This window comes from Cynocephalus volans, chromosome X (genome assembly GCF_027409185.1).
Source record: "Cynocephalus volans isolate mCynVol1 chromosome X, mCynVol1.pri, whole genome shotgun sequence".
NCBI classification, from domain to species: domain Eukaryota; kingdom Metazoa; phylum Chordata; class Mammalia; order Dermoptera; family Cynocephalidae; genus Cynocephalus; species Cynocephalus volans.
This window is the reverse complement of record NC_084478.1, coordinates 94,268,925-94,291,988: the sequence shown is the minus strand read 5'-3', so window position 1 is coordinate 94,291,988 and position 23,064 is coordinate 94,268,925. Positions and strand designations below refer to the sequence as shown.

The 23,064-nt window shown below is 34.0% G+C and overlaps 1 protein-coding gene across 2 annotated transcripts in view; it reads right to left on the bottom strand.

The window, feature by feature from the left end:
- The window catches only part of KLHL4 (kelch like family member 4), a 116,808-nt gene that overhangs the window by 32,072 nt on the left and 61,672 nt on the right, over positions 1 to 23,064 (bottom strand). For both annotated transcript variants that reach the window (XM_063084049.1, XM_063084050.1), the window contains exons 2-5: positions 11,875 to 12,042; positions 11,350 to 11,486; positions 7,587 to 7,783; positions 2,326 to 2,538 (exon numbers count right to left, since the gene is read on the bottom strand). In XM_063084049.1, the coding sequence (XP_062940119.1) occupies positions 2,326 to 2,538; positions 7,587 to 7,783; positions 11,350 to 11,486; positions 11,875 to 12,042 (715 nt within the window). The remainder of the gene's footprint in view (positions 1 to 2,325; positions 2,539 to 7,586; positions 7,784 to 11,349; positions 11,487 to 11,874; positions 12,043 to 23,064) is intronic.

Genomic DNA, 23,064 nt, shown 5'->3' with positions numbered 1-23,064 from the left:
CTAGCCTACTGCATGTTACTAATGCAAGCAGCCCCCTTTTTGGTAGATTTAGGGTTGGAGTGGTTGTGCAAACATGCCGAGTTAAAATAATATCACCCATAGGGGACTGAATCTTTACCATCAAATCACTTCTGTTGAGTATTCTGAAAACAGGTGCTTTTCAAGTAGGTTAAGGTACATGCATTAGCAACTAGCCAACACATAAGCAAAAGTAGATGGTAAATCATTTCTAACCATCATTACCTGGCAGACAATAAGACCCTGCTTGACATTGATAAAACTTAGGTAAAGTGTTTTTCTTGAAATGAGTTGGACAGAAATCAAGAGTGTGTTTTGGAACGTTATCAGGGGTTATATTAGATTGGTTCTCTTGGAGTTTTGGGTCCACGTTATCATATGACATTAAGAGGAATAGCAAGCAGGTTGTTGAAATGAAAGCACTAATCTCTTTCCATAATACTCCTCTGATGTTTCCTGTTCTTGGTTAATTCTAGCTCCGTTCTCACTTCACCTGTAATCTCTTATGTATCACTATTTTGGCTCCTCTGATGAGACCCCAAGAGTTTCATTAATGCATATGCTGCTAGAAACAAGTTAGAAAATTGGGCTATGTAATTTTTTTCTGAAAATATTCTTCAGAGATTAATCACAATCTTCTTACTATATTTAATATCTAAAATATTTGTTTAAGGTTACTTTTAAAATTGTTTTGGAAAGCCTATATTTGCATGCCACTGCCCATCATTACCATCATCAGGAAGAGTTCACACACTCCATATTCTTATAAGGTATACTCAGAGATGAGAGGCCAAGGTACCACTTGTTATGAAATTTTCCTTCATTCCAATAAAGTAAGAGAAATTAAAACTAAGCACTTTGCTGGTAGAATGTCATATAGACTTAAGGTAGTGTAAAGTTAAGAGCTTCAGATCTCTTAAAACAGTGCATCTCAAATTTTTGCATATCTAAGCATCATCTAAAGAACTTGTTATAACTGTGATTCCTCAGCCTATCCTCGGTAATTGTTTCAGTGAGTGTGGAGTGGGGTCTTAGAAACTGTGTTTCTAACAAGCTCATGGGCAATGCTATGCTGCTGGTCCAGGGACATTTTGAATGTCACTGTCTTAGAGAATCTGATAAATAATATAGATCCCCCTTGAGAATACCCAAGTGTATACACATTCATACAAAGAATTTCTATAGATTCTTCTACCAATTCCAGGTTTAGAACCTAGGGTCTAAAATTGCATATATATTTTAACATTTCTCTTTCTGGCATTACTATAGCCTTTCCCTTTAGATAAATTTGCTATACCCAGAAGGGCAGTCAGTGTTCTTTCACTGCATATGTATAGACTTTTAAGAGCAAGTATATAGTTCCATAAGATTTAATTAATAGCTAAAAGTAAAAAAAACAAAAGTGGAGAAATCATCAGCACATTAACAATTTATTTTTCAACATTAATGTTTAATTAGTGATTGTGTTGAAAAATAAATTACTTTTAATATTAATGAAACTATTAATCTACTAATTCCAGACAAGGACGCTCTTTTCAACGTGGATGATTTTGATGACTTCAGCCGCAGGTTCAAAAAAATGAAATGCATATATGCAATATATGCATATATCTATTATAATTATATCTACTATTGATCAATTTGCTACAGAGAAAAAATTGTGGTTATCACCAATGGTGGAATTCTGTAGTGGGACTGCACTCCAGCCTCACTAAACTTCATGTACTAAAATTCACGAGGTGAGTCAATCCTGGATCTTAATCAAGGGTGTTTGCTTTCAGAATCTCCTTTGCTATAATCCTTCAGTTAAGCATGCATGATGAAAATGCCATTATAATGATGCTCTTGTGCATCTGAAAGTATGACAGCATGCTTTCAATCATAGCAGATAATTACCCATGTTAGTAAGTATTATCCAGGATCTGACTCCTTCCTAGAGTCTCCACTGGGAGGCTATTAAAGGTGGGCAGGAAAAAAAGAAAAAAAAAAAGGAGTTAGCCTAGTCATTTTCCCTGCTTGTTACAAGTGCAATTTGATGAGAAAGAAAACTGAAACTAATGAGTATTCTGACGTTTAGAGATTATCTGTAAGGTTTTTGCTTCATTTTTATTACCCGTGTTTCTTCTCTCTATTATTAATACCTCTAGTTGAAGGATGGATATGTCTTTTTGCCAGACAAATCCTGTATACTCCAATTACCAGAAATCCTCTAAATTAAAAAAAAAAAAAATAAGCCAATAAGGAATGAATTAGTGCCTAGTGGTATTACAGAACTATACTTTACGTTGCCTGGGTAAATTTCCACACCTGTGGTGGAAGTAATGGCAGTCTGATGTAAGAAAGCAGCATTGCCAGGTCTCGTTGCCTGCTCTGCACATCATGCTTCACCCACTGCATTACGGCATGAAAAATAGTTTCTTCATCAGGCACATTAATGTCATCACTGCCCAGAAGTTTTGAAATTTCATTAGCTGGAAGCAGGAGGAATTCTTGGTTCTGTATTACCTCAATGAAATGTTCCTAGAAAAGAAAGGTCATCTACTGAAACTTTGCACTTTAGAAACTTCTTAACAAAATAAGCATATCAAAGCACTTCACTTTACAGGGCTTCACATGTTTTGACTTAATTCTTATGATATCTTCATAACATATGAGGTGGAATATGATTTTCCCCGCTTATGAGGGTACTTCGAATTAAGTTTTGCATATTACATATTAGAAGAGAAGCATTTGAATGTTTTTGCCACAAAGAAATGATAAATACATGAGGTGATTGATACATTAACTACCCTGACACAATCATTATACAACATATATGTATAAAAACATCAGATTGTACCCCACAGGTATGTACAATTACAATGTGTCAATTAAAATACATGAATATTTTTTTTAAAAAAAAGGCTAGAGAGACAAATGCATCCATTCATAACAAATAGGTGCTATTGCTGGCCCCATACAGGAGAATGAGGAGCCCTCTGAAGCTTAGGGGCCAAATGCTTCCACTGGGAATTATTTATCGAACACAAGGTAAGCCCTTAGCTGCTTCACGTGCCATATGGCCAGAGTGTTGGAGCCAATAGCAGTGCTTTTGGCTCTCAGCTTTTGTACATGACAACAGCAATTCATGACTCAAGACTTGACTGTCAAGTTGGTCTTTAGCCAAAAGCCCTAAGAGAAAGGCTGAAAGTTTTCAAAGTGGAGACTATCTTGAAGGCTTGAAAGACTTAACTCTGGCTATGTATTTGAGGTGGCAACAGACTGAACTCCTTTGAGATGTGAAAAAGATTGATAAAAAACTCTTTCTTCTTATGGAAAAGTATGATCTTCTATTGAGTGATGGAAATGTAACCTTTTACAATGGATCACAATTTACAGATTCAGGACAATCTAAAAGGGATTCCTATGGTGTTTTGTTTTGTTTTGTTTTGTTTTGTTTTTCCAGGAGGGAATGAGGCTGTTTTTCAATTTTTATGTATTATACCTCAATTCTCCCTTTTGTCATTGTGTTGTCATATATTTTGTCAAGTATCAACTTTCAGACAGCTGTGTTTCAATTTTTTTCTTCAGAATAATACCATATTTTTATGTATTATAAATATCATAAATTTTTTCTTTGAAAACACAACTGTAATTTCAAACATTTTTCATAGTGAAGATCTCAAATTTTAAACGTAATAAAATATACTTCTGAAATGAAGATATACATGTCCACATGACAATTTATGTTGCACAATAAATAAATACTATGGGAGCAGCCTCTGAATAATTGGGGGATCTGGATAGTTCAAATCACTACCTCAGCTCTATTCTTAGCTTAGTCAATGTGGAACTGAATTAGCCTAATAACAAAATTATCCATACAGCACTCATCAAGGTTGATAGATCCATCAGCAAGCTCTGATGCCATATGTTCCAAAATAACTTGCCTAGTTAGACAAAGAACCCTTTTATGATTAAGGAAAGCAATTGAGAGGGAACTTCTGTTCTTATTGTAGCAGATGTTTGTGGTTGAAAATCCTCTCACTTACAGCAAATAATGGTAATGGTACTACTCCCACATTATACTTGTACAGCACCTCACACTTTACTGAATTCTTTCACAAGCATTAGGACATTGCCAGTGTGATCTTGTGAGTACATAGAATTAATCCAAAGAAAAAACAAGCAATAGGAGTTGTTTGATGTCTTATGCAGCAAGTGGGGAAGTCTGGACTCAAAACATAAGCCTCTGACATCATGTTCACTGCATTTTGTTCTGTACTGCAACTGCCTTTTATAAGTGATATAATTTTTATGAAAGGGTTAAGAAAAATATAAAACTTATAGTTACTCAATGGCCAATGTGGATCATAGTGCAGTCTATTAAATTTGACTATGCATTTGAGAGAGTTAAGAAATAATTAAAAATATTTTATATGGTGGTCATATTTAGATAAAGCCAGAAATGAGATTTTCTGATATAATTTGTTATGACTTCAGAATTGCTGCCTGATGAGTCTTTTGAAAATTGCTGGACAGTATAATAGATTAATCTAAATAAAAAATAAATGTATTGGTTTAAAGTATCTCTATATGACACTGCAGTATCCAGTTCTGCAGATAAATAATTAGTTAATTTAAAAATTAATTTTGAGTTCGATTTTAAAATTATTTTGCTCCTAATTTCAATTTTATCTGTCAATTTGACTGGATCATGGCGTGGCCAGACATTTGGCCAAACATTATTTTAGGTGTGTCTGTGAGGTTGTTTCTGGATGAGGTCTATCCACATTAGGAAGGGCAATTTGCCTTACTCAATCTACCAATTCACATGATTTTAATCGAATCCCTAAATTGTTTAACATTATTCTTAAACATTAAAATCATTTGCATCCTTATACTATCAATATAGTATTGCAAAAGCATCATTATAGCAAGACCTTTACCAGTTTACTGTATTCACAATAAATACTAAAACAACTAAAGGAGGAAGATTAAGAGAGACAATAGTATTGCATTTTTAAGCACATCCTGTTTTAACACACAGTTTCAGTCACAGTCACATAATGGGAAAAGGAAGACAAGTTCATTTTGAGCAACAAAAATAATTCAAGCTGTTTATCAGAATGTATTTTGTCTGCAAGACCAAGATACCAGACAGGAAACTGTTAATACTTAGTTCAAGAATTTAAGTAATTTAACAGGAAGTTTTCATTTTTGGCTTTTGTGGTAGGATTAACCTTTGAACTACATAACTGTTGTTCCTTTAGATTAGATGGATCTCTATTTAGGACACAGAAATATAAATAGCATAATTAAATGACATGTTTTAAAATGCCAATCCATTATAATGTGATTCTCCACATAATGACATTGTTTCCAGAATATGTTTGAAATTTCAAATTTGAATGATGACCTAGGGTAGTAAAAAGGAGTGAGAAAGATTTACAAAAAACTTTAAAGAATTCAAATTTTAGAAATTTGAAAAAACCAAGGTCTATCTAAAACTCTAGAACAATACTCTTTATTTATATGCAATCTTTATTTTAAAAATAATGCTACCATTACTTATCATTTTTACATAGATTCATTATCATTCACTTGTATGCAATTGCCTTTCGTTTTCTAATCTTAAATAATGGGAACAATTTTTGTGTGTTTAACAAAATGGGAGAAAATGTTTGCAAACCACGTATCTGACAAGGGATTAATATTCAGAATATACAAAGAGCTCAAACAACTTTATAGCAAAAAAACCAAATAATCCAATTAACAAATGGGCAAAGGAGTTGAATAGACATTTCTCAAAGGAAGACATACACATGGTCAACATGTATATGAAAAAAATGCTCAACATCACTAATCATCAGGGAAATGCAAATCAAAACCACTTTGAGATATCACCTCACCCCAATTCAACTGGCTATTTATTAGACAGAGAATATCAAATGCTGGCATGGATGTAGAGAAAGAGGAACACTTTTGCAGTGTGGGTGGGACTGTAAATTAGTACAGCTGTTATCAAGAACAGTATGAGGTTCCTCAAACAACTACAGATGGAACTACCATATGATCCAGCAATCCCACTACTGGGTATATGTCCAGAGGGCTGGAAATCATTGGGTCAAAGGTATACCTGCACTCCCATGTTTACTGCAGCTCTATTTACAATTGCCAAGCAATGGAACTGACCTAAATGTCCATTGATGGATGACTGAATAAGGAAATTGTGGTATATATACACAATTGAATACTACTCAGACATAATAAACAGTGAAATTCTACCATTTGTAGCAATAAGGATGAGCCTGGAGAAAATTATCCTAATTGAAACAACACAGGTACAGAAAGAGAAATACTGCATGATCTCATAACCGGGAACTGAATCCATAAATAGACAAATAAACAATAAAGATAGACAGAGAGAGAGAAAGAAAGAAACAACAATCACAGTAATATGTTGAACTTTCAGACAGAGAGAAAAGAACTGTGGTTGCTAGAGGTGGAAAAGGGGACAGGGGAGAGGGAGGGGGGCTGATGAGGAATTGGTTAACAGACACAAAGAATGATTGTGTATTGTAATGATAAATAAGCTAACTATCCTGATCTAACCACCACACATTGTACACGATTATTGAAAATCAATGTTGTACCCCACATGTATGTATAATAAATTATCTTTAAAAAAAAAGAGAAATATTCATCATATGACTGGAAAGATCCATCTTCTGTTTCACAGGTTAAAAATGTTTTTTTTTTTTTCTTTGTATTAGGGAAGAATTTGTTTTTGCATAAGGCTTCATTTAATATTCTCTGTCCAATTTTTCTTGCCTCCCTACAGTATATACGAGGCTCTTCCAAAGGTTCATTGAAAAATTTGTATTATCTTTTAATTCTATTTTTCCACAAACCTTTTGAAGTACGTTCATATTTTATGTGATTGTCACCCGATAATAACGATCCTGTTATCCTAGGCAACTTTTAAATAATTACCAAATACAGACATGTTCATTTGTTTGTTATGATTACTAATAGAATTGAGAGGGATATTCAGTTAATTAAGGTAAAGGATTGAACTGCAAATTGTTTTTAACCAAAGCACAAGTTTTTATTGACACACAAAAAAATCCATCCAATAAAATTTTTGACTTAGTAATTTTGGTAGTTAGTAACTTTTCCAGTTAATATTGATCCATTAATATTAGCTTTTCCTTTATTGGATGATATTTAACTTTCATGAGAAATCATAATTTGTACAATTTTCCAAACTAAATTTCTAACTTGCAAAAATATCAGGGAATTAATATTTTCTTAATACTGTAGATTCTACTTGAAATATACACTGTACAATTTCATCTTTGGCACTATTTTTATTTCTTCAAGTTTGAGATTTAATTAAACCTTTTTAGTTCCCAAAATGAAAAACTTGCTTGAGTATAGCTCAACCAACTATTTTTTCCTAATACATATTATGTGCGTGTCGTGTGCAAATTCTATGCAAATTCTATAAGTTTATATTGCCTATTAATTTTATCCCAGCATTAATATATTATTACTACAAGTTAATTTGAAACAATTGATTTTACCATGGTATACTTATGAGCCACGTTCAAGAGCTCTACACAGCCCTGGGCATCTCCAAATGATCGAATGCCCAAGCAGTTTGAAGGATGGAGCCGCTTTATGAGGAAATTGGAGCAGACGTCAATGACTTGAGTCAGCTGCAGGAAACAAGCACTAGCCAGCAAACTTTCAATGGTATCGTCTTTCAGTTGCAGGACACCTAGATGGTTTTAAAAGTAAAGAATTAATATATGTTATGTAAAGTGAGACACAAATATGGTGGCTAGTTGAATTTTTCCTTTTCCCTCTCTAGTAAGGCTATGCTTTTGAGTACACAGTAGCTACTCTGGGAACGCGTTTTGAGTCTGACATACACAAGGCAGTCTGTGTATAAACATTAATAAGATGGCTGAAGGGAGACAGATTAGATTATCAAAAATGACTGTACCAAATGAACAGTGAAGACAATCATTGCAAAGAACAACAACTTGTTATTTCTTTATCATCTTAGGCCTGTGTTTAAATCTCATATCAATTTACAATGTATACATACATGAAAATGTCACATAGCACACTTTAAATTTTATTTGTCAGCACAGTTTTTATTTGTCAAACATACCTAAATGAAGCTGGAAAAAACTGTTTACCTTATAACTCAAGGAACATTATGACATACTGTATAAAGGTTCATACAACAGGCCATACAGGTAACTGTCATTTGAGTGGAGCTAAACAACTCAATAAATAAGATCATTGAGACTACACATCCACTTTTTTGGTAAGAACATTGAGCTTATATGTCCATTGTTTTGTATCTGTACTTATTAGCAGGTAAGGGTGTCTTTGAATAAATATCATGCCTGGGATTGACCCTTGGCACTGTCTCAAGAGGAAGAAAATATTGCCGAGAGTCCATAGATGAAACATTGTATATATTATTGTTTGCCTTGGTATAAAAACAGGCTCTGTTTAAAAATATCTGTGATGATTTTTTTTTTTTGGGTGGGGGGAGGGAGGCTGGACGATATGGGGATCCAAACCTTTCGCCTTGGTGTTAAAAGACTCTGTTCTAACCAGCTGAGCTAAATGGACAGCCATGTAATGAATTTTTTTAAATGGGATCAGAAGCAATTTAAGTCATTTTCATTATAATGATATATCTGTATTATTTTTGGAGCAAGTATCATTAATGACTTATTGCAAACATTGTAAGTTATTTTCATGACATATATTCTTATTTTTTATTGTTTTAGCCAAGTTATAGATAAGTTATAAAGAATGTTTCAAATGGCTTATACAAATTACAAACTATTCCTTTAAAGTTTTTCATTCTAAAGTACCTTACTATGGATCCTTATATGGTTGCATAAACATAAGGAAAAGAGTAATACATACTGTGAGGTGCTCTGTACTTAGTTCAACCTGTAAAAATATGTTGTAAAGGGATCTGGTCCATCAGCAAATTTTCTTGTGTTGTTTCTTGTCCTGGATTTTGAAGGAAGAGCCCTGCCTATATCTCATGAGACTCAGAGAAGTATGTACTATTCTCATATTCTTATATAAATATTCACCTGCTACAGACATTGAAATTTGGCGTGGTTATTAAGAGGAATATTCATTCTGATGACTATTTCATTTATAAACATCTAGCATGCACTAGGAAAGCATCTATATGTTATAGCGTATTCAGTTACAAAAATGCTTAAGAAAGGCTGCTTATAGCTGGGTACAGCTTTTATTGCATTAAAGATTTAAAGTACAGACAATCCAGCTGGTTGAGTTATCCTGGTCTACACATGATCAGAAGAAGACGTTCAATGGGAACAAAAATATGTTTCTAAGGATGGATTAAAATGCATCAGGTAAAAAACATAAAAATACTCTCTCATTAAAAATAAATAAATAAATAAAATGTATCACATAAGAGAAATAAAGTCCTTAAAAGTCTGGAAGTCTGGAAAAAAGAAAAACAGAAGTCTCTATGAGGATTCAAGAACACTCTATTCTACCCCCCTGACTTAAGGAAATCTATAGTAATTTTAGAGCATAAAGGGAGTTTAGGAAACATTTTTGTTTAAAGGTTTGTCAGAGGAAAGGTGGGAGTTGAAGGGAGGGGTTGAGAAAGGTGAAATTTGGAGGTAATTTTGTTAGAACAGTGGTCTTCAAACAGTATGCATCCCACTAGAGGTACATAAAAACTTTACAAGTTACAGATCAATTTTAGGTAAACAATTTTCAGAGCCTCAACTTCCATATGTATTCGTCCTTAAAAATGGTCTGCTCCCCAAACAGGTATCACAACAGAGGTTTTTTTTTTTTTTCCTCAGTGTCCCTTCCACAATTGCCTTCTGTCACCCCATAAAAAGAAAGCCACATTCCTCACCCATTAAAAGTTTGTTCATATATAATTTTATTGTATCTAGTTCACATAAGATTCTCCCTTTCAAAGTGTATAATTCAGTGCTTTTTAGTATGTTCACAAAATTGTACAACCATTATCACTATTGAATTTCAGAATATATTCATCACCCCCAAAAGGAACCCCTTATTTGTTAACTCATTTCCTATTCCCCCCACACTATTGTAACCACTAATCAACTTTCTGTCTCTATGAATTTTCTTATTTTGGACTTTTAATATAAATGGAATCAAACAGTAAGTGGTGTTTTGTTATGAGCTTCTTTCACCTGGCATAATGCTTTCAAATTTCACCCATGTTGTGGCATCTATCAGTATTTTACTCCTTTTTTTAAAATTGCCTATTAATATCCCATTGTGTGCACATACCACATTTAATTTATCCATTCTTCAGTTTATAAACATTTGGGTTGTTTCCACTTTTTTGTTATTATGAATAATGCTGATACAAACATTTGTGTACACATTTTTGTGTAGACATGTTTTCAGTTCTCTTGGACATACACCTAGGAGCACAGTTGATGAGTTATAAGGTAACTATAAGTCTAACTTTTGAGGAACTGCCATATGCATATATTTTTAAACGTATGGTTGTTCGTATCACATTTTGATAGTGTTGAGATTGGTTAGATACACTTAAAAATGCAAATGCATTAGTGCTTTTTAAAAGATATCAATATTTATAATATATTGGGAATTATACATTTTACGACTATAAAAATTACAACAGATTTCAGTCATTAATGGAAAAATATAAAGGGAGCACACAGTTTTTCAAAATTCCTTTAGGGACAACACAAACTTAAATATTTAAAAACAACTATGGAGAAAGCTAGGAGGTTAAGCTTTTAGTATTTAGAACAGCCTAAGCATATATAATTAAATAAATATATCCAAATACTAGGAGACCCTAAAGATTAAACAATTATTCTGAAAAAAAAAAAGATCAGAATACTTTTTGGCACACAAACTCATCCTATTACTTTTGTTCCATAGTTTGAGCAGATATAACTTTATTATTCCAAAGGATGAGACAGACTAAATCTCTACTTTAGAATTGGAAGATACCACTTTCCCTCTCTTTTTTACTAAAAAGAATGTGCCCACACCTTTCTAGAGAAACATGTTCTTGTCTATTTGTGTTAAAATAGCTCTCTGCTCTTATGGTCAAAATATTTTATAGCATAAATATTTACCTCTTGCTCTTTTATATGACTGAGTTTAAATCATGACTCTGCCTTCTTACTACCTTGGGAAAGTTACTTAACTGATCTGTCCTTCAGTTTTGTCATCTGCAGAGTGGAAATAATAACAATGTGTGTTATATAATGTAGGGTTACCGTGAGTTAATGTATGTTAAGCACTTACCTGTGTAAGCATACTGCACCAAGGAATTAAGTGCATGTGGATCTATTCCTTCCATCCTGACCTCTTCTCGTTTGGCTTCGATCACATCATTACTAAACATTGCAGAAAAGTAATCAGACACTGCACTGAGAACCAACCTGGAAATAGAATGTTTCATAAGAACTTAAGTCAATTCATAATCTCAGTAAAAGCATGAAATAAGTCTAGTAAGTTTGTAACGCTGGTGAACCTGTTTTCCACACGAAACTTTCACAATTCCATAAGGTGGAGTGAGGTTAGAAAGGTGAAATAAGTAAATTGATCTTCTTTAAGAGGGTCTGTGCTGTTTTTTCTTCATCAATCTCTCCAAAGTTTGGCTCTTCTACACATCATTCAGAGAAATGGATCATATATGCTTATGCTTTTTCAACATAGGAAAATGAAGTCTATTTTTTCTAATATTCCAATTTGTAATCAATATACTGATTCTCTCTCATTCATACTTGCCCTACCAACCAAACATTCTGTCTGCATACGGATTCTTACCGATGTGCTGGGATTCGGAGGTCTCCGGCAATGAGTAGCACATCACATAGTTGTTTTTCTTTCAAGTAGTCCCCTATTTTTTGGAGAGTTTGCTCTGCATGGTTTACAGCACAGAACTGCTCCTCAGATCTAACGATATTCACTTCTTCAGGAGGTTGTGTATCTAATCTGAAAGGACAGTAAGAGGGAAAATGTAGTTTATCACATCATTTTGTAAGAATTTCGATTTTCATTCTAGTGAGTGTTTACAATGTCCAGTGAAAGTTTAGGTGTATCATCAATTTTTTGTTTTGTTTGTCTGTTTGTTTTATTGGTCATGAATATTCATGAGATATAAAGCTGACTCCTACCGATCATGCCCAAGATGTGAAGGCCAGATCCATAATGGCAGCATGCATATTACCACAAATTGTGTTTCCACCCCATGTCCCCCAACCAGTTATCGCCAACCTCCCTCCTCCCTCCTCCTTTCCCCCCTGACTCTGCTTTGTATCCCAAGGTATGTGCTCTCCTTCTGCAAGTCCAATGCACCACTATGGACTTTTTTCCTTCCTTCTTTCTCTCTTAGCTCCCACTTATGAGTGAGTACATGTGGTATTTATCCCTCTGTGCTTTGCTTATTTCATTCAACATAAGTTTCTCCAACCTCATCCATGTTGTTGCAAATGGGAGAATTTCATTCTTTTTTATGGCAGAGTAGTATTGCATAGTGTATATATACCACAGTTTCCTTATCCAATCATCCATCAATGGACATTTAGGTTGGTTCCATGCCTTGGCTATTGTAAACAGAGCTGCGCTGAACATGGGAGTGCAGGTATCCTGTGGACATGATGATTTCCATACTTCTGGGTATATACCCAGAAGTGGGACTGCTGGATCATATGGAAGATCTATCTGTAGTTGTTTGAGAAAACTCCATACTGTTTTCCATAGTGGTTGTACTAATTTATAGTCCCACCAACAGTGCAGGAGTGTTCCCTTCTCTCCATACCCTCACCAGCAAGGTATTTCAATGTAGTTTTAATTTGCATTTCCCTGATGAATAGTGATGTTGAGCATTTTTTCATGCACCTGTTGGCCATTTGTATGTCTTCCTTTGAAAAATGTCTATTCAGGTCCTTTACCCATTTTTTAAATTAGGTTATTTGTTTTTTTTACTGTATAATTGTTTGAGTTTCTTGTATATTATGGATATTAATCCCTTGTCAGATGCATAGTTAGCAAGAATTTTCTCCCACTCTGTAGGTTGTTGTTTCACTCTTTTGATTATTTCCTTTGCAGCACAGAAGCCTTTTAGCTTGATATAGTCCCATTTGTTTATTTTTTTCTTTCACTGCTTGTGCTTTCAGGCTCTTCTTCATAAAGTTTGTACCCAGGCCTATTTGCTGAAGTGTTTCACCTACATTTTCCCTCGGTAATGTTACAGTTTTGGGTCTTATACTTAAGTCTTTAATCCGTTTTGATTTGATTTTAGCGTACAGTGAGAGATGCATATGTAGTTTCATTCTTCTGCATACGGATATCCAGTTTTCCCAGCACCACTTTTTGAAGAGGAAGTTTTGTCCCCAATGTAGATTTTTGCCACCTTTGTCCAATATCAGATGGCTGAAAGCCTGAGGGGTGATTTCTGGGTTCTCAATTCTACTCCACTGGTCTGAATGACTATTTTTATACCAGTACTGTGCTGTTTTGGTTGCAATAGCTTTGTAGTATAATTTGAAGTCAGGTAGTGTTATGCCTCCAGCTTCATTTTTTTTTTTTTTTGTTGTTCAGGATTGCTTTGTCTATTTAGGGTCTTTTGTTGTTCCGTATGAAGGGTAAGACAGTTTTTTCCATTTCTGTGAAGAATGTCATTGGTATTTTGATGGGGAGTGCATTGAATCTGTAGATTGCTTTGGGTAGTATAAACATTTTCACAATGTTAATTATTAAAAACCAAGAGCATGGAATATCTTTCCTTCTTTCTGTGTCATCTTTAATTTCTTTCAGAAGTGGTTTGTAGTTCTCATTGTAGACATCTTTCACTTCCTTGGTTAAATTGATCCCTATTTATTTTATTTTTTTGTAACAATTGTAAATGGGCTTACTTTCTTTATTTCTCTTCCTGTTGGTTGATTATTTGAATATATAAATGCAACTGATTTGGGGGCATTTATTTTGTGTCCTGCAACATTACTGAAGTTATTAACCAGCTCTAGGAGTTTTTTGATAGAGTCTTTAGGTTTTTCTATATATAGGCTCATATAATCTGCACAGGGAAGGAAATATATATGAATAATTTAATGTAAAATACTATAATATTGTCATTTAATCCAAGGCATATGGCCAGGTATGAAAGCATATGTTATTAATATTTAGGAAAATATATTCAAAAAATAGTTCTTATTTACTTATAAAAAATGATGATGGCATCAAAGTTTAAATTACTTTCAGGGATGGCCCCGTGGCTCACTCAGGAGAGTGCAGTGCTGGGAGCACAGCGGCGCTCCCACCGCGGCTTCGGATCCTATACAGGGATGGCTGGTGCACTCACTGGCTGAGCGTGGTGCGGAAAACACCAAGCCAAGGGTTGTGATCCCCTTACCGGTCACAAAAAAAAAAAAAAGGAAAAAAATAAATTACTTTCATATAGGACTCTAAAATTTATTTCACCTTGGACTTCCAGTCCCTAGAATTGTGAGAAAATAAATTTATGTTTTTTAAGTCAAGCAGTCTGTGGTAGTTTGTTGTGGAAGCCCTAGAAGATTAATATAAGCTACATATAAAATTAAATGTGATAAGGCCACATAATATGTTTCCATTAGCTTATAATTACTTGCTAAAAGCAACTTTATGTATTTAATAAAATAAATGATAAAATCACAAGATATGTCAAAAAACTATTATTAAATATTGTGTTAATTGTATTGTGTAAAATTTGAGAAAAAGCAGTGTGGCATAGTCACTAAGAGCTTAGGCTCTGGACTGGGATATTTAATTTTAGTCCCAACACTTATTTAAGTGATGTTAAAAAAATTAGTTAAGTTTTCTAAATGTTCAACTCCTTCCTTCTGTAAAGTAGTGCCAATTTCTAAGGTTTTTGTTGTTTTGTTTTTCTAAGCTTCACAGCTATCTCCCCTTATCCACAGGGGATACATTCCAAAATCCCCAGTGGATGTCTGTGTCCCTGGATAGTACAGAACCTGATTGCTATCAATGGGAACACGTTTCTGTCCATGTCTTCACCCACAAATTTAATGCATTTTCCATCTTAACTAAGAATTTATACATTGTCTGTTCTTCTGCAGTTTGAGGGTCAACAGCAAAACTCGCCCAAATTTCTTTTTCCTTCTTCACAATTTCATGGATAGAAGAGTCCTTCTTACAGTAGATCTTACCAAACTTAGCAGACAATTTTTTTATTTTCCTATTAAGACTACAAATTTCACTTGTTCTCTTAAGGGAAGCATTTTATGGCTTCTCCTTGGCATATCTGAATTGCCAGCTTCACTACTCTTGTGCTTTGGGGCCATTATTAAGTAAAATAAGGGTGTCTTAAACATAGGCACTGTGAAACAGTGATAAAAGACCTGATAACGAAGATGGCTACCAAGTGACTAACAGGCAAGTGGTGTGGCATAGGCAGCATGGATCTGCTGAATAAAGGGATAATTCACATCCCAGGCAGGAAGGAGTGGGTCCGTGCAAGATTTCATCACAGTACTCAGAAAGGCATGCAATTTTTAATTTTTTTTTTGTTTTTTCAGTTACTGATTGCATCTCCAAATTATTTATTAAGTCCATCCTTTTTCTCCTTACTCTTACTATCATCTACTACAACAACAACCTAACTTAAGTCTCAAACACTCACCCCCCACACCATCATATCTCCCACAAGCTGCCAGGGCTCTATCTGAATTTCAAGACTATCTCTTGCATGGTTTCCCATTACATAGAAAGTATGAACTCTTCTTATCTCAGTTTTGCTTCCTTCTCCAGGCTCACTTCCAGATGCTCACTGCCCCCTGCTTTAGGCTCAAGCAGTTCACTTGTCCCACAATATCATTCTGTTCCTTTATTTCCTACTTTGACTCATGCTGCTGTCTCCTTTGATAGTAATGCTCTTCCCTACTTGTCAGCTGTGACTGTTCCTCCTCCTTTACCAGTTCAGGAGGTAGTAACAGGATGCCAGTTCTTAATTTCTTTTTTTTATTGGAATACATTTGATTGTACATATCTGTGGGGTACACCTTTGAATATCAATATTTGTGTGCAATATGTGATATTCAAATCAGGATAATTAGTATATTCAATGTTATATAATGCAATCAATTTTTGTGGCTCTTTACCAATTCCTTCCTTAACCCCCTCTACCTCCCACTTTCCCAACTCTGGTAACATCAGTTCTGTTATCTTCTTTTAAATGTTCAATATATTATTGTGATTGTTGTATCTTTATTTATTTATTTGTTTAGTTTTTTTCTTAGCTCCCACTTATAAATGAGGACATGCAGTATTTCTCTTTCTATGTCTGGGTTAATTCACTTAGCATAACTATTGCTAAGTTCATCCATGTTGCTGTGAATGGCAGTATTTTTTTTTTTATGGCAGTGTAGAATTCCATTGTGTAAATATACCACATTTTCCTTTCCAAGACAAACAAAAACTGAGGGAGTTCACCACCACATGACCAGCCCTACAAGAAATCCTCAAGGGAGTACTGCATCTGGGATCTGAAAAACAACAATCACTATTGAACACACAAGAAAGAACAAACCCACTAGTAGGACAAAAATGCAAATGAGAAAGAGAAAGAATTTATCTAACCACCTCAAAAAACAACAAACACAAAGAAAAATAATAAAAGGGGAAGAATGGAACAAAATATATTTAAAACATCCAAACAAAAATCGATAAAATATCACAAGTCAATCCTTTCAATAATAATCTTGAATGTAAATGGATTAAATTCTCCACTCACAAGACACAGACTGACTGATTAGATTAAAAGCTAGACACAAGTATACACTGTCTGCAATATTTACCTGACCTGTAAACACACACTCAGAATAAGAGTGAAAGGATGGAAAAAGATGTACCATGCAAATGGAAACTAAATACGAGCAGGAGTAGTTATTCTTATATCAGATAAAATAGACTTTAAACTAAAAACCATAAAATGAGACAAAAAATGCCACTATATGATGATAAAGGGATCTATCCAGCAAGAAAACATAACAATAATAAATATATGCACACAATACCAAAGCACCCAGATATATGAAACAAACACTATTAGGCAAAGAAGAGATAGACCCAAATATCATAAATAGTTGGGGACCTGAACATCCCTCTATCAACAGTGGGAAGATCATCTAGGAAACAAATCAACAGAGAAACAGAGGGTTTAAACCACATTTTAGACCAATTGGACTTGGTAGATGTCTACAGAACATTTTATCCAACAACCACAGAATACACATTCTTCTCATCAGCACATGGAACATTCTCCAGGAGAGACCACATGTTAGGTCACAAAACAAGACTCAACAAATTTTAAAAATCTGAAATTATTTCACATATCTTTTCAGACCACAACAGATTAAAACTAGAAATCAATAACAAGCAAAACTCTGGAAATTATACAAACACATGGAAATTAAACAACATGCTCCTGAATGACTTATTGGATGAGAAAAAATTAAACAGGAAAACAAAAACAATTCTTGAAACTAATCAAAATAAAGAGGTATCATAACCAAACCTGTTGGATACTGAAAAATCAATACTAAGGGGAATGTTTATTGCAATAAACACTTACATCAAAAGAATAGAAAGATTTCAGATAAACAACCTAATGCTACACATCAAAGAACTAGAAAAACAAAAACGACCCAATCTAAAGATTACTAGATGGAAAGAAAGACTTAATATCAGTATAGAACTAAATGAAATAGAAACCCCCTAAATGACACAAAAGATCAGTGAAACAAAACATTGGTTTGTTGAGAAGATAAACAAAATAGACAAACCATTAGCAAGGATAATTAAAACAGAAGAGAGAAGAATCAAATAAGAACAATTGGAAATGAAAAAAGAGACATTACGGCCGATACCACAGACATACAAAGAATCATTAGAGACTATTATAAACAACTATATGCCAACAAATTTTAAAACTTGGCAGATATGGACAAATTTCTGGACACATGCCAATTAACAATACTGAACCAAAAAGACATAGAAAACCTGATCAATAACAAGCAATGAGGTTGAAGTGGTAATCAGCAGTCTCCCAACACAGAAAATCCCAGGACTGGATGGCTTTACTGCTGAATTCTACCAACTTTTAAAGAGGAATTAATGCCAGTTCTCTTCAGACTATTTTAAAAAGTTGAAACAGAGGCCATTCTCCCAAACTCATTCTATGAGGCCAGAACCACCCTTATACCAAAACCAAACAAAAATACAAAAATAAAAAGAAAACTATAGGCCAATATCTTTGATGAACATATATGTGAAAGTCATCAATAAAATAATAGCAAATAGAATACAGGAACACATAAACAACACACCATGATCAAGTGGGAATCACCCCAGGGATGAAAGCATGGTTCAACATACAAAGTCAAGAAATGTGATACGCCATATCAACAAATTCAGACAAAAGCCATATTATGTCAATAGATGCAGAAAAATCATCTGACAAAATTCAACATCCATTCATGATAAACACTCTTAGCAAATGAGGTACAGAAGGAAAGTATCTCAACACAATAAAAGCCATATAGAACAAACCCATTGCCAATATTATCCTAAATGGGGAAAAGTTGAAAGCTTTTCTTAAGAAGGGGAACAAGACAAGGATGCCCACTCTCACCACTCCTATTTGACATTGTATTGAAAGTACTAGTCAGAACAATCTGGCTAGAGGAAGAAATAAAGCACATCCAGATTGGAAAAGATGGAGTCAAATTGTTCCTGTTTGCAGATGACTTGAACCTAAAAATAGAAAAGCCTAAAGACTTTACAAGAAAACTCTTAGAGTTGATAAACAATTTCAGTAAAGTAGGAGGATACAAAATCAACACAAAAAAGTCACTAGCATTTTTATACTCTGACAAAAAACTAACAGGAAAAGAAATCAAGAAAGCAAGCTCATTTACAATAGTCACAAAAAATAAAACAACTAAGAATAAAGTTAACCAAAGAGGTGAAATATCTCTACAATGAGAACTGCAAATCATTGTTGAAAGAAATTAAAGAGGATACAAAAAATGGAAAGGTATTCCATGTTCTTGGATTGGTAAAATTAACATTGTGAAAATGTCTATTCTACCCAAAGCAATCTACAGATTCAACACAATCTCCATCAAAATACCAATGACATTCTTCACAGAAATAGAAAAAGCAATCCTAACATTCATATGGAACAACAAAAGACTCTGAATAGCCAAAGCAATCCTGAGCAAAAAAAGTAAAGCCAGAGGCATAACACTGTCTGACTTCAAATTATACTACAAAGCTGGAGTAAATGAAATAGTATGGTACTGGCAGAAAAACAGACACAGACACCAATGGAACAGAATAGAGAACCCAGAAATCAGTCCACAGACTTACAGTCAAATGACCTTCAACAAAGGTACCAAGAACATACATTAGGGAAAATACTGACTCTTGGATAGATGGTGCTGGGCAAACTGGACATCCATATGTAGAAGAATGAAACTAGACCCGTACCACTCACCACATACCAAAATCAATTCATTATGGATTAAAGACCTAAACATGCATCCTAAAACTATAAATCTCCTAAAAGAAAACATAGAGGAAACACTTCAGGAAGTAGGACTGAGCAAAGACTTTATGAATATGATCGCAAAAGTATAGGCAACAAAAGGAAAAATAAACAAATGGGATTATATCAAACTAAAAAGTATCTGCATAGCAAAAGAAACAATTAATAGAGCAAAAGGACAACCTACTGAGTGGGAGAAAATATTTGTAAACTCTGCATCTGACAAAGGATTAATATCCAGAATATACATGGAACTTGAACAACTTAACAGTAAAAACACAAATAACTCAATTTAAAAATGAGAAAAGGAGCTGAATAGGCATTTGTCAATGGAAGATATACAAATGGCCAACAGACACATGAAAAAATGCTCAGCATCACTAAGCATCAGGGAAATGCAAATCAAAACCACACTGAGATATCATCTCACCCCAGTTAGACTGGTTATTATCAAAAAGAAAGAATAAGAAATGTTGGCAAGGATGCATAGAAAGGGGAAACCTACTGTGCTGTTGGTGGGACTGTAAATTGGTGTAGCCATTATGGAAAACGGTATGGAGGTTCCTCAATGAACTACACATAGAACTGCCATATGACCCAGCAATTCTACTGCTGGGTATATATGCAAAGGAATGTAAATTATCATGTTGAACGGATACCTATGCTCCCATGCTTATTGCAGCTCTATTTACAATAGCCAAGAGTTGGAAAGCGTACAATTTAAAAGGCGAAAGATTTATACAATGTGAAGGGTAACCAGAGTATGTGGCGTGCAATTTAAAACTTATAAATTGTTTATTACTGGCATTTTTCAATTAATATTTTCAGACCATGGCTGATCATTGGTAACTGAAACTATGAAAAGTAAAGCCACAGACAAGGGAAACTACTGTATTTTATTTTCAATAGAAAAATAAGAATTGTATGTATTTATGGGGCATAATGTGATGTTTTGATACATGTATACAACAGATTTACTGCTGTTTCTTGAATTATGAAACCAGGCTAATTAACATATCTATCACCTCAAATACTTATAGTTTCTTTGTGATGAGTACATTTAAAGTATATTCTTTCAGCTATTTTGAAATATACAATAAATTATTATTATCTATAGTCACCATGCTGTTTAATAGATCACCAGAATCTATCCCTCCTAAGTGAAACTTTGTACCCTTTTACCAACATCTCCCTTTTACACGTACACCCCTAGCCAATCCTGTGGTAACCACCATTCTCCTCCCTGCTTCTGTAAGTTCAATATTTTTAGATTCCACATATGGGAATTTTTTTTTAATGCAACAGGAAGCATTCATTAAATACTAGATATCATTATCACCAGCAGCACCAGCACCACCACCACATCATCATCATCATAATTATCATCATCTCCTTTTAAGGCTGGCATAATCAGTTAAGGCAACAGAAAAAATACAGGGTAGCTTTAGAAGGATACATAACGAATACAAGTGAGCTTAGGCTTGAAGGACAGGTATGGCCTGGATGAGTAGTAAAGAGTAAGAAAGGCAATTGAAGAATGGAGAACAGGAGGATCAAAAGAATGTAAGTTTTTTAACTGGTGTTATTTGCCCCAGCTAGGTTACTTTTAGATGTTAGAAGGAACATGGAAGCAACATAGTCAAAAATAGATTATGAACAGAGTTCAAACACCAAGAAAATCATATGCCATTTACCAAATCTGGTGCAGGCAACCTGAAACTGACAAAAAAAAAGAAAAAAGAAAAAAAAGAAAATTGGGGTGAGGAACTGAGTCAATAGCAATGGGTTGCTCAGAATGAGTCAGTCTGAAGGGCCATTAGAAATTACAACTGACAATGACTTAACAAAGAAGCAAGGAGAGTGAAAGTAGTTAGCATTTGGCTGCAGTAAGGTCACATTTGAAGGCCTTCCTTCAGTAAAAAAAGGCAATTATTAGACCAATGGCTGATAGCAGAAAAGCTCACACCGTATTTAGTACCAGCATTCGATCAACTTCACTGGGGTATACAAATTACATGTGAAAAAAAAGCGAAAGCAACAAATAACAATCAAGTATTAGATTTAATAAAACACAGCAATGACTAGAAAGAGTGATAGGGAATTGTGATTTAAGCAGCAGCAGGCAAAAACCTCATGCTTTTTTTTGTTATACCATGCTGGGCCAAAAATGTCTGAAAAAAAGTTAACAAGTCCAAAATGATGATACATGCACACAATCTACACATAAATGACAGCTCCTTAGATGTGAAAATTAATGTAAGATGGCTTGAGAATGGCGAAAAACTTCTGCAATAATTGCTAAAGCTTTGGGTTTTCCAATGGGAATAGAGGGCAAAGTAAAAGGAGGTAAGCAGTCCTCCAACCAGTTTTTAATATGATATTAAAATGTTTGCTTATTTATTGTTTTAACGTGGCAACATTTTAAATACAACACACTTAGTTTTCTAAAGACTGTTGATAGTATTTTGTCATAACGTTACTGTTTTTCATTTATTTTATAAGATCCAATAAATTTGGGGGTGATTTTTATTAAATATAGGGGCCAACTTCTACATTAAAGACAGGATTCCTTTAAGAAGGCTTATTTTTTAAAAGATAAAAACATATTTTACCATGATTAATTATATCCTAAAATATATCTTGATTTTCCTCATAGAAATTTCATCTATAAACCTATCCAAGATTGTCATATTATGTATGCATGTATTTCTACTCAAAATAATAATTTTAAGCTACTAATAAGAAAACTACTAACTTATGAAATCATTTACAAGTAATGAAGACAAATCACTATGTATTGCTACACACTGATACAAGATTCATTCTGGATAGATTCTCATAATTAAAGTATATTTTCCACATTTCCCATAATATTTTGGATTTATTATGTCTATCAAGTGTACATTTAACATAACCACAAAAGCAGTTAGAGCTAAAAATAGAATATATTAAAGTGTTTCAAATGTGAAGAGCTATACTTGTTTACACTGTGTTTGTGAATCTGCAAGGTGTGCATGCATTTTTTTGCCTTTTTGGTATTACCACAGAAGGACATGTATAGATAGCCAGCTAGCTAGCTAGCTAGCTAGCTAGATAGATAGATATAGACTTATTAGCACCCTGCTTTCACATGCTTTCTTGTTATAACCCATCATAGATCTGTTCATCTTAGGTGAAAACATTTTACCAAGTATTTTCAGTCTATATCTAGATCAAGTCCTAGATCTAGATATAGATCTAAAGGTAAAATGAAAAATATATATTCTCGTTTATGCCCCATGTGAAGACTAGATGGAGAATGTAATAAAGACGTATTTGTGTAATATAACAGTAAGGCTAAGGCATATTTGTGTAATATAGCACAAAGGCTAATACAACATTTCATATAGTAACAAAATAATATATTTTTT